Source organism: Artibeus jamaicensis, unplaced genomic scaffold (assembly GCF_021234435.1).
Source record: "Artibeus jamaicensis isolate MK-2021 breed Jamaican fruit bat unplaced genomic scaffold, CSHL_Jam_final contig_2170, whole genome shotgun sequence".
Lineage (NCBI taxonomy): Eukaryota > Metazoa > Chordata > Mammalia > Chiroptera > Phyllostomidae > Artibeus > Artibeus jamaicensis.
The window spans coordinates 4354427-4366443 of NW_026521445.1; the positions used below are offsets into that span (position 1 = coordinate 4354427).

Sequence of the window (12017 nt, forward strand, 5' to 3'; positions counted from 1 at the left end):
CTCGATCTGGAAAATTGATTCTGGACAATTGGCCAAGAACATGTGGCTGAGTTAGCTATGTGTACATAGAAAACTATAACTGCTCCATTCAGGGAGAACAAAAATTGGTCAGGAAAGGAAAAGTAGCCATGATTAGCTTCGAATATATTTACATGATTATAATAATGTATATGACTCATATCGTGCTATTTAAAATTACCATACAACTGCATGGGAAGCTGGGAGATTTTTGGTGTGTGGAGGGAATGGGAAGAAAAAAGAGCTTAATCTTCATATTCCATAGTGGGAACTCAGCAGATGAGCCCCCAAAATGAAGAAGAAACATGGTGATAAATGTCAAGGTCATCGGCTAGAAGAAGTACAAATCAATTCCTCTAAGGAGGGATAAATGAAGGGGAGAGTGACAGGCTCTGCTGTTTTTTCACACAAATAAACCTTTTGTAGGCTTTTTAACTGTGTACCTTTTTTAAAAATTTTTTATTGATTATGCTGTTACAGTTGTTCTATTTCCCCCTTCATTCCCCACCTAGTCATTTCCCATATTCTTGCCCCCCTCATTCTATCTACTTCTATCTCTTATTTTCTTCCTTCTCCCCCTCTTCTCGATCTGTGTACCTTTATACCTTTGATAAAGGGGAACATTTTAAAACACTCTTCCCCAAAATTTGGAAAACAAGCAAGAAAAGAAACTCTTTCTCAAGGTCAGCAAATGTAGCATTACTCATGCCGTCCCCTCTGTTCTCACCTCCGGGGGATGTTTATCACCAGCCATCCCGTCTGCGGCAGAGCTGTGTGCCACCCCCAGTCAGTCTGAGTGGAGGTCGCTCGTGAAACCGGTATATCTGATATAGTTGGTGAAAAGGCACCAAGTTAGGGGCATTCTGTCCAGTGCAGACATTCCCAGCGGAAGAACCTTGCTAAGCTGCATTATTCGGCCTAGCACTCGCCTGTTCCAACCCTCAAGTACTTCTTTTAAAATCTCATCTGTTCTAAATACCATTCCTACCTCACACACAGGCATGGGAAGACAGTTGTTTCTCAATGACTATTTATAGATAGAGGATAACTCATATGTTTTTACCATCTAGTACTAGACCTAACACACTAGGCTAATAAACATTTGAATGAATGAATAAGTGAACTCTGTTGTGTAATCAACATTATTTTTAATCAGGGTAACTTGAGAAGCTGAAGAAACCCACCCTTGCAAAAGGATTCTATAACTTCCTTCAGCTTTTCCATCGCCACAGCTGAACTGTGGGTCTGAATGATTTTGACTTCTGAACTAAAGTAATTCTTGCCCTTATTTTCTTAACTAGGATCTTTCCAATTAAGGATGTACCCTTGGAGACTGATGGCCTTTCTGATTGGCTCTACCAACGTTTTATTGAAAAAGAAGACCTCTTATCGCATTTTTATAAAACAGGTACACAGAATGCTGTTACATTCCTTCCTCAAGTTACCAGTAGTTCCAAAGATGCACTTTAGGGAAGATAACCTTTTTTTTGATTCTTCAGATACCCTAAAAAAAATCAAAGTATTTTTATATTTAAGAATTCACCAGAGGGGAGAGGGAAGGGAACTTAAGGGGAAAAAGGGGGAGGGATTTTGAGGAACAAGTATGAAAGACACAGAGATGAGGACTGGGGGGGGGGGGGGGGGGAATGGGAGGGAGGGGGGAGACCGGGCGGGGGGGGGTGGGATGGGAGAAATAGATTAAAAAAAAAAAATGTACTTGAAAAGTAACTAAATAAAATTTAATATTAAAAAAATAAAATAAAATAAAATAAAAAAGAATTCAACATAGAATGTTCACAAGACAAATTTATGTTAAATGTATTGAGGCACTTGCTCCATCAGCCAGTGCACAAAGGTCAGGAGATAAGTCAGATGTTGTGCAAATGGATCTCATTCCAGAGAGTGTGTGCGGAAGACTAATCATGTGTATCTAGTTATACAAGCTGTTTCCTGCAGTGGTAAATGACGTTTGTTTTTTGGCGTTGTAGTTGACTGTTTAAATAATACCATCATCTAGCAATCACTTGAGATCATTTGTAACTGCTTTTTTATATGCTCATTCTTTTTTATAGGGATAAAGTTCAGTTTTCTCCGTGGCAGAAGAAAGTCTATTCACCCTAACATCCCTTCTCTATACTTCAGTCTCCATGTTCACTGAAAACTACAGTGCAATAAAAAGATTTTGGGGCGGGGGGGAGGAAGAAAGGAAGTGATGAGGGAAGGAGGTTGGCACTGGGAGAGCCCCAGGCTCCCCACGGTGCTTGCACACATAGCTGCCTGCCGGCCAACATCAGGGGAGGAGAAGGTTGTCCCGAGTCTGAGGACAGCCATGGGATTTTTGATGAACAGTGCCTTTTTGAAGGCACTGTTTTCTTCCCACTTTGGACGTTTTTTGTACAGAATTAAAGTTCTTGTTGAATCAGACTGTCAGAGGCCTGATGCTGAGCTAAGGCTGGTACCACTCATTACGTGTTTGTAGTGCTTTCGATTTTGCGTGTAGGGTTGTTTCACTCTGCCTTCCTGATCTGGACCTTCTCATTCTGGGGCTGTGGAGCAGGGCATGTGTCTGTGACAGGAGCTGGACCCTGTGCGTGTCGTTAGAATCCTTAATGAGACTAGTAAGATGGCCCTCTCCCTGTTTGCCATCCTTGCGCTTCCTCTCAGATTTTCCTTAAAGTTGAGAGCGGATGGATGCGTGAGAAGGCGTGAGGCAATTAGGAGGCCAACAGGGTCTGTCTCTTTTTGATATTTGGCCTAAATTGTAGCAGCAGTAATGGAGGCCTCTTTTTTAAAAAACCTATTTGCATAATAGACCTTAAAACTTGAAAGTGTTCTCTGTACAGTGCTTGGGAGAAGCAAATCCCCACATGAATCAGCTTAAACTGGGGGATTATCTGCAAGGGCAAAGACCATTGAAATGCCGCAGTGTTATCGAGATGACCTTAGGTAATATTGCCCTGGAATGGCCCAGCTTTCCTTTGCAGAAACCTGTTTACTTTGTGTTTCTCCTCCTTATTATTAAGATATAGTTCATAAATCATATTGCCTTTTGAAAATATCAGATTATTTTAAAAAATCAACCACCTTTAAAAATTAAAAAAACAACCACCTTTTTTTAATTTTAAAAAAAAGTTTTATCTATTTTTAGAAAGAGAGAGAGAAGCATCTATGTGCAAGAGAAACACTGTTCCACTGCCTCTCACAGGCCCCCCAACCGGGGACGTGGCCTGCAGCCCAGGCATGTGCCCTGACTGGGAATCGAACATGACCCTTCAGTTCGATCGATCCACTGAGCCACACCAGCCAGGACACAACCACTTTTTGTGGCAAAGACATTTAACTTGTAAATAGAGGAATGAGTATAAATTAATGCTATTGGGAAAGTATTCAATATTGATTTCACACATCCTGTGTCCTGGCCACTGAGGAGCTCTGTAGGGTACAGTGGGACACAGGGAAGCGGAGCGCCTAGTCTCCTGCAGTTTCCGTTCCAGCAGCAGACAGGCTGTGGAGCGCAGTGGCAAACACCAGGCCCGCGGGCCGAATCCGGCCCTCCACCTCGTTTTATCTGCCCGGCACCTTGTTTGTACCCGGCCGCAGCACTGAGCTCCTTGCCCCTAGTTGAGGAGTAGTTACATTTACACAGTCCTAAAATTACATTCAGCCCTTTGAAGGCAGCCACGAGGCTGATGTGGTCCCTGGCGGAAGTGAGTTTGACACCCCTGCTGTAGAGAAAAGATAGATGGAGATTATTACAGACTGTGCCAAGTGCCAAGACGGAAGTAAACATGGGGATGAGAGCGACTGACTGGGGGCTGGTAGCGGGGAGCAGGTGGAATTTTCTGATACTGGGAGAATGCAGGTGCCACAGCCGTTTTCTGGGACGAGGAGGAAGCAAAGGCTCAGAGGCAGGAGAGGGCTCAGCAGGCCGGAAGGTCTGTTTCAAATGAGATCTCTCTTCGAGAGCAAGGGGAAGTCACAGAAGATGCTTTAAAAAACAAAAATTCTAGTTAAACTACTATTCAGCTTTTATTCCAAGAGACCTTCCACTACAGTAAAACAAAGTAATATTTCCATCTTGCTTTTTAGGGGCTTTTCCGCCTCCCAAGGGCCACAAGGAAGCCGACTGCAGGGCGATGACGCTCAGCAACGTGTGGATCTTCCTCATACAGTGTTTTGCGTTTTTGTCGGCCTACATGTGGTACAACACCCTGCGGTATTTCTACCATTGCCTGTTTTAGGACTCGGACTGGTCACAGTCACCATAGGAATTCAGACTTCCGTGAGTGTGTATTATTTTACATGTGCAAATCAGAATATTAAACAAAAACAAAGGAAATTCCATGGATGGATGAATATTTATCCCCCTTTGGGATATTTTAAAACTCTGTGAAAAGGAGGATCAGTAATATAATGACCTGCTAGTATGTTGTAAGGACTTGTCATGTTTGAAAAACATACACTCTACCACACATCTAAGCGACCATCACCTTTGGAGAAGAGGAAATCACAAGATCATCCTAGAAGACTGAGAGGAATTCTGCTGCGGCAGATACTTGATCGTCCAGTTCAAGCGTCGTCCTCCCGGCCAGTGTCTCCACGAGGGCAGTGCTGTGAGGTGGCCTCACTCCCCCAACGTCTGCTGAGTTACGAGTGACCTCGAGGGGCGCTGGCTGGCACCCTCTGAAGACCTGCCGCCCTGTCGTTTGCCGTGACACGCCAGTCCTCACCAAGTCAGTGAGGTTCAGGGTCAGGCATGTCGGGGGGCGGGGGCGGTGTCCGGCGGACACATCCCCGTTCTGGAACGCGCTCTTCCAGAAGGCTCGCCCAGTCTGTGTTTACACGCGTGAGTGCTTTCCCGTGTGGGGGTGGGCACTCGGTTTCTCCTTTTGTACAGAAGGTATATTGTAGATTGACCATTGTTTCCTACAAAATGCACTTTTATCAGATGCATCTATAGCAAAGGACTGGGATACAGCCTGAACACAGATGTAATCAGGGAGTGGGCTTCTTCAGAGGCCGTCTCGTCCGCGTGTCTTACCTGTGCGCCCGCGCCGCCCACGTCGGGCGCCGCACCCAGCTGAGACTTCTGTCCCGCTCAGTGGCTTTGTTTGTTTTATCTTAATTTTGGTATATTAGCACCAATTTGGGGATGGTTGAAACAAATTCATGCAAAATATTTAAATGATTAATATATGGTAAAATAGGCTAGTTTATTAGAAAAACAAGAGCTACAGCCAGGCTTAAAATGGTGACCGGTTGTCACATGGCACCCCCAGAACCTGTCACATCAAGGAGCTGCCCATGTTGGTGTGGCATGACCAGGAGAGAGACCAGCACACGAGGCTTTGCAGTCTTTTCCAGTCGCTTTTGGAGAAGATAAAGTCCAGTGTCTATTTCTAGAAGGCATTTTTTTTTTTTATTTGTCACTGTCTTCATACAGTTTACCTCACAGTAGAACCAAACTCTTCTCAAAAAGTGCTGGCACCGCCTCGGGCGTCACCAGCGCTCCCTACGTGGAGCACGTTCTTGGTCCGGGGTTGTAAGACTCCGAGCTCCTAGTGGGTCAGTGGTCATTCCCTGTGATGTGAACAGCGTAGGTCCCCGCTTTGTCACTAATCATACAAAGGACAGTTCTGAGAAGGAGGCTGAAGAGTAAAAGTAAAAGGCTGATGTTTTTTGTTTTTAAGTAAACCAAAAAAACCCTGAGAAGATGGAAGGTTTTTCTCGGTGATGTGGGAAAGGCGAAGCCACGCCAAATTCAGGCCCACGCAGCCTCAGCTCTGGGTTCACCCCCTGCGTGTGTGCAGAGCGCGGCACGTCCACAGAAATACCTCACTGACAGCAGGCTGCTGCTAAGAGGCAGGGCCAGCGGCCCTGTGTGTGGCTTGGGAACAGGTCACAGGTGCCACTTCTGTGCAAGCTGAGCACTTCTTTACGTGTTTTGCAGCGATGGTGAGTAGGCAAAACCCACCTCAGCTTAGAAGTACAGATAAGATAGGAAGCCCAATAGAAGCTGAAACATGCTTCTGTTTGAGGCCCAGCAAACGCTGCTGGATGACAGGGTGAACTGGAATTGTTCATCTGAGAGGTTAGCCAGCCGTCCAGGGGATAGTTGCTCGCTGTCAAGCGTGGCAGACACAGTCCTAGCTGTCAGACCTTGTCCTCGTTGTTAAAGCCAACCATGGGCAGAGTGGCCGGTCCTCCTGTCAGAGACGGCGAGAAGGGCCCGTGTGCACGCAGGCTGGGGCCGCTCGGCCGTCACTGTGCTCCAAAGGAACGTGGCGTCGTTTCATACACTGTACACATTAAACAGTCTGTTCTTTAAGACGCTTTACTCTTCAAGTGCGGTCATTTCAGCAGCCTCTAGAGTGACAAATGCCAGTAGATGTGTGAGTCAGTTTTTGCACATAAATCTGTGAGTTGTAAATAGACATGTGTTTGATCTGCCCTGCCCACTTCGGTTCTTTACCGACATGCTCCCCCTTCTGCTTGAGAGCATTGCCAGCGCTTTCCTTACCCAGAGAAACGGGGGTCCTCTGGCTCGCACTGGGGGACGTGAAGAGAGAATCGGTGCTCTAACGCTGCTGTCGGGGAAGCAGCAGGATGCCCCTGTACGGAGCTGAGTAAAAATGCCTGCCCTGTCCTTCCTTTGCAAAATGAGATGGGAGGAGTCTAGTGAACATCCATTTTGTCCAGTGGAGAGAAGATAGCACTGTGCCAGTTTTCTACCTGTAGCTTTTAGAATCCCCGCTGTCCTGCCTAGAGCCCCACGACAGACGGGTGTGCGAACTCCCCGTGCTGGCTCCTGGAGCCCCAGTGGCGAACATCTGCCCGGCCTCAGGTGGGTGCAGGGACTACAGAAGTGACCATCCCAAAATTCACACTTAACTTCAGAAACTATCGTTGGTGTTCAAATATATGACATTGTAGAGAAGCCTGTAGGCCAGTGGAAGGTCAAGAGAAATTATAGAGTGGAAATGATGTCTTGAGTAGTCATGCCAACCAGTTGAGAATCTAAATCGTAGAGGTTTTTTTTTTTTTTAAAGATAACTGTGATTTGAGATCCTCTTGTTATCTATCATATTTTAAAATTACAACCAACCCTTAATTTTCTACAGTAAAGGAACTAGAGATTACCGAGTAATTATTCCACTAATAAGTCATAGGAAGCCAAAAATCTAATTGTGTTTAGAAGTTTGAATATTTATTCTCATCACACTTTTTTTCTTCCTGGATGCTTACTGATTTTAAAAAGTGATTTGAGTTGTTTATTAGTTCCTCTTGCTTATTTATTTATAAGCAAGAAGAAGAAACACAAAAACCTAAATAATGCATAGACTTAAAGGGGAAATCCTAATAATCAAGAGTTGGCAGTATTGCAGTTGTTCTCAAGCGTTTTTATGAAAATGAAACATGAAATCACCAAGTGTAAACCTCAGAACATCACTCTAGTGCTCATATCATGTGGGCCAGTGTTGAGAACGCCTCTTCCTTCTTTGCTCACGTTCCTCTCACTTCTAGTGAATTTGTCTTAGTGAGGTTTTCTGACAATCACTTCCCTAAAGACTCTTCTGAACTAGTGGGACCTGGTTATAATCATAGAACGTAGCCTTTAATCATGGATAGTTTTATTGGATTCTTTTTGTATTGAAGAAAATTTTATTTGCACTACTGCTTGGGAGGAAGAGTTAGTTATTTGATCCATTACGCAGGACTCCCTCCAGAGTTACCATTACTGGCATAGCAGCTCCGGTCCACAAAGGACAGATGGGAAAGGTTAGTCTCATTTGTTGCCACGTAGGGCTGTGAGCCTTGCTTCTGGTAACATGAAAAGCAAAGTCAGAAGCAGCCCGGGGCAGCAGGAATCCTGGGTCACTGTATGAGGGGGAATAAACTAACATGTTTGGGACCAAAACCACCGAAGTCGGACCTTTCTGGATCACGGGGGGCCGGGCGTTCTCTGGAGTGGCCTCTGGACGGTGCTTTGTTGTGCTCGTTCCGCATCGATCTCCAGCACACGGGGACTGGACCCTGGGCATGAACCGCAGGTGCAGACCTGTTGGGGCAGTGTGGCTGATGGAAGATAAAATGTGTTTTTCTGCAAAATTTCCATGTGCGGATTTTTACATTTAATATTTTTTTAAAACAGTTTAAAGAGCAAAAAAAATTTTGTGTATTCTAGTTGCAAAATATGCACACATATTTTGAATGGCTTTATTTTTATTGTGTAAAACTGTTGAACACACGTGTCTGGGATGCACACATTTCTTACGTGTAAGGAGTCCGTGCATTTCACAGGGACTTCTGTTCTGACTGGGTAATGAAGCAGTTACACATCGGACTGCCGCGGTTGTGTTAAGTGCTCTCTTTTTCTTTGCAGTTATCACAAAGTTGTATTTATTTTATACAGTTGGATTTCTGTTTCCTGATGCCATAATGTTTACTTCAGCTCAATGACCTGTCTTGCTCTGTGTGTCTCTGCATGTTGTGACAATGATGAGAATGAGTGTAAGGGCTGTGGCACCTGTAACTTTTGTGAAGGGCTGGTCACACGCGGATCTGGTTTGTGAATGCATTGGAGTTATTTCAGTAACCAGATTACCTTTTCAGAAATTGAGATGTGAACACCAAAAGAAGCATTTTCTCAATAACAACAACAAAAATTAATAGCTGGTTCTATTTTTTTTACCCTAGAAAAAATAAAGTTGATTTTTTTCAAGTGAAGTGCTTTTAATTCTGAGTGGGGGTGGGGTGTTTGTGTTTCGTTGGAGCTGTTTGACCTGAACACCTGTAGACATGCATGTGGAAGATGCCATGGCAGGTGGATGCTGAGGGCCGACTGGAAAACCAAGTGAAAATCAGTCTTCCTTTGGTTTTCAACTCTCGCCCCTCCCCCTTCCCTGTTCTTCCCATCAGTGGTGTACTGGCAAAGGCTTCCCAGTCTGCTCTCCTGGGGGAAAAGACTTGTATACAAGGGCACATGTCATAAATTTTGATGATAGTGAGGATTTTATAGCACAATTAACAGATAATAAGATGTACTTTATTGTAAATTCCATAAAGCCAGTTGATTCTGCCAGGGTGCTGTAATTGATTTTTGCTGAACTCTTTGGCTAGTTATGAATGTTATCCAACCGATATTTGAAAAATGGAATTATATCCTAATCCACTCATTTCTCGGATTTGTCATTCAGTCTAATATGTGATCTACTGTTCAGCTATTTCTTAGCCTTGTACAAATTATACTCTTTTAAGTGAACCAGTTTTAGCTTCAGCACCAAAGGGAAGTATATATAATTTAATCTTAACAACAACCGGCAAAATTCTAAAACAGTTGGCTTTCTTGCTTGAGCTGGTAGGAGATATCTGTGGCCCACCGCTGCCCAGTTCTGTTTTATTATTTTTGTTTTGTTTTGTTTTTTTAAGCTGTTCGTGTTGAATAAACTTTTCACAGTTAATTCACTCACTGCTCTTGGTAAATTCCTAGCTGTGACCTGGCAAAGGGACCTTTAAGGGTAGGAAAGCATTAACCATCATTTCCACAGAGCAGGCTTTGGATTTTTGGAGAATGTGACAAAAAGCAACTTTTCCTGAACTGCATGTAAAGTTTGCGTATTTTTAAAGTTGGTTCTGTGCTTTCATTTTTCAAAGTAAACTGGGATTTAGGCTTCTCTAAGATTTTGTTCTGAGCATTTAAAATGTTTTTGTTTCTATGTTCCACCCCACTGGAAATTTTGAAGTGGATTCAGATGTCTCACACAGTCTACACAATGAGTTCAGTAGTGACAGTTCAGTCTGCCTCTCCTCTTTCCTTTCTGGGTTTAGGATGCTGATCTGGCGAAGCTGTAATTTTTCCCCTGGAAGTGGTTTCCGTGGAAGACGAAGAATAAACGGGGCAGAGGCCTGAAAGCTAGTTCCAATCCGAGATCTGGTGCTGACCAGCCCTATTCCTCATGAGTTGGGGGGAAGAAGCCATTGTTCTTAATTTTCACTTAATATGAAAGCGTCTGTTTCAAAAAATGTTTCTTCCTGCTGGAAAAAAAAAATGTATTTTTAAAAGGGAAAAAAATTCTCTTTTTGGCTATAAGAAAAAGTCAGCTGTATGAGCAGGTGTGACCATATCATAACATGCTGATATGATATAAATCAATAAATTTTTACCTCTCAGGACTCGGACAAGCTTGTTCTTAACTCTTAGAGGCTTGAGAAACGTAAACTAAGTATCAATAATCCGGAGAACAAATGGAACGTGGGAGGAGGGTCGGCCGACCACTGGAAATGAGGCAGGCTTTTTTCATAATCAGAAAATACTCTGAATTAGCTATGATTAAACCCAGTTTTACAGAGGAAGAAGTTGGAATGATGGGTTTTGGTTTGGTTTGTCGTCGTTGCTAGAAAGCATACGCATCTCGCAGAGCTCATTCCTGAGCCCTTCCCTGCAGTTTCCATGGCCTCTTCTCGGAATGCTCCCTGCCCTTGAGGTGTGACTTGAGGTTGGTGGCGTTCTCTTACCTTAGGCAAGAGAGCACACTGGCCATCTGTGTGACCGCCGCAGTGTCGCTGAGAAGTGGCCAGGCTGGGGCACGGCCCCTCAGAGAGCAATTGCTGCGTCTTCATTCCTTGGTTTTATTTTTGATGAAAAAACTGCCTGCAAAGGGGCTTGCCCTCTTTTTTACCAGTTAACTAACACTGACTCAGGACCAGCTGATGGACAGTTGTGGGAAGAGAAAAGAGGAACCTAGCAGTGGAGAAATCAGAGGAGCTTTGGGGCTCTAGGAAGCAGAGCCCAGGAGCGCTGGGAAGCAAGGGAACTCCAAGGGCCACAGTCTGCAAACAGGCAGACACACCCTGACACGGGAAGGCCCCCGGAAGTATTCACACGCGGAAGTCTTAAGGAAAGCACCTTCCGTGGAAACTCTGCCCCAAAACTGCCAACCATCCCCACGGGCTCTCCTGTGGGGGCCTCCACCTGGCGTTTCAGAACCTCCACCCTCTTGGCAGAAGAGCGTGCCTCTCAGCCATGACGCATCTCCAGGATGCCAAACAAAGGGACACTTCGAAATATTGGTGGCAAGGAGTCTCTTAATCAGGGCATCTGGAGCCCACAACAGGGCTTTTTATCTTTTCCTGACATGCGCACATTTCAACAAGGGCAGAGGGTGGCATTGGAAATGAGGCATCTGGGTTGCAGCTGGAAGTACTGAGCTCTGCTGTACTCCGTGTGGGACAGTGCAGGCCATGGCCGCTCAGGGCTCCGGGGAAGCACAGAAGTCAAGGCAACCAAGACTTCTCTTGGCTTAAACCCAGGCCTGGCACAGCGTGGCTTTGGTTACAGTGAGTCTCGGGGCCAGTCCGGGCTCAGTGTGAGAGGGTCTCTGAAAGGGTGTGAGTACTGCAAGGGGGGGGCTCACTGGGAGCCATCTGTGAAAACCAGCTATTATGGTGAAAAAAAGAAAATCCCTCAGCTGTTTGAATAATTAAAGAACACCAGACGGGTCCAGAGGGTTCTTGCACTTTGACGGGTTTGCCTATAATTCCAGTAATTGGGAGTTTGTTTTACATCTTCACCCACGGATATGTTCATTGATTTGAGGGAGAGAAACATTGGTTGCCTCCTGCATGCGCCCTAATTGGGGATCAAGCCCTCAACCTTAGGTATGTGCCCTGACTGGGAATCAAACCTGTAACCTTTCTGGCGTACAGGATGATGCTCCAACCAACTGAGCCACCTGGCCAGGGAAGTTTTTGGAAATTTTTTGCTTCTAAATACTTTAAAGCACATTCAATCTGTTGATCCATCCATCATTCATATAAATCACATTAATCTAAGGAACGCCCATCGGAATGAATGGAGGTTTTTTGTTAGTCTGGCACCGATGAATGCATCGGCCCTGAGGATTTCGGGGCCAGTAGGAACTTTACAAATCACCCTGTTTTATGATGGTGCCTCTCATTCTGGTGTCATTTTGGTCCATGGCTGGTAGCGTGAAATGTCT

The 12017-nt window shown here is 44.8% G+C and overlaps 1 protein-coding gene across 5 annotated transcripts in view; it reads left to right on the forward strand.

Annotated features, from left to right (window-relative positions):
- Positions 1-10189, forward strand: part of LPGAT1 (lysophosphatidylglycerol acyltransferase 1) — a 102648-nt gene extending 92459 nt beyond the window's left edge. For all 5 annotated transcript variants that reach the window (XM_037136941.2, XM_037136944.2, XM_037136942.2 and 2 more), the window contains exons 7-8: positions 1320-1426; positions 4108-10189. In XM_037136941.2, the coding sequence (XP_036992836.2) occupies positions 1320-1426; positions 4108-4259 (259 nt within the window). In that variant the 3' untranslated portion in view covers positions 4260-10189. The remainder of the gene's footprint in view (positions 1-1319; positions 1427-4107) is intronic.
- The last annotated feature ends 1828 nt before the right edge of the window (positions 10190-12017 follow it).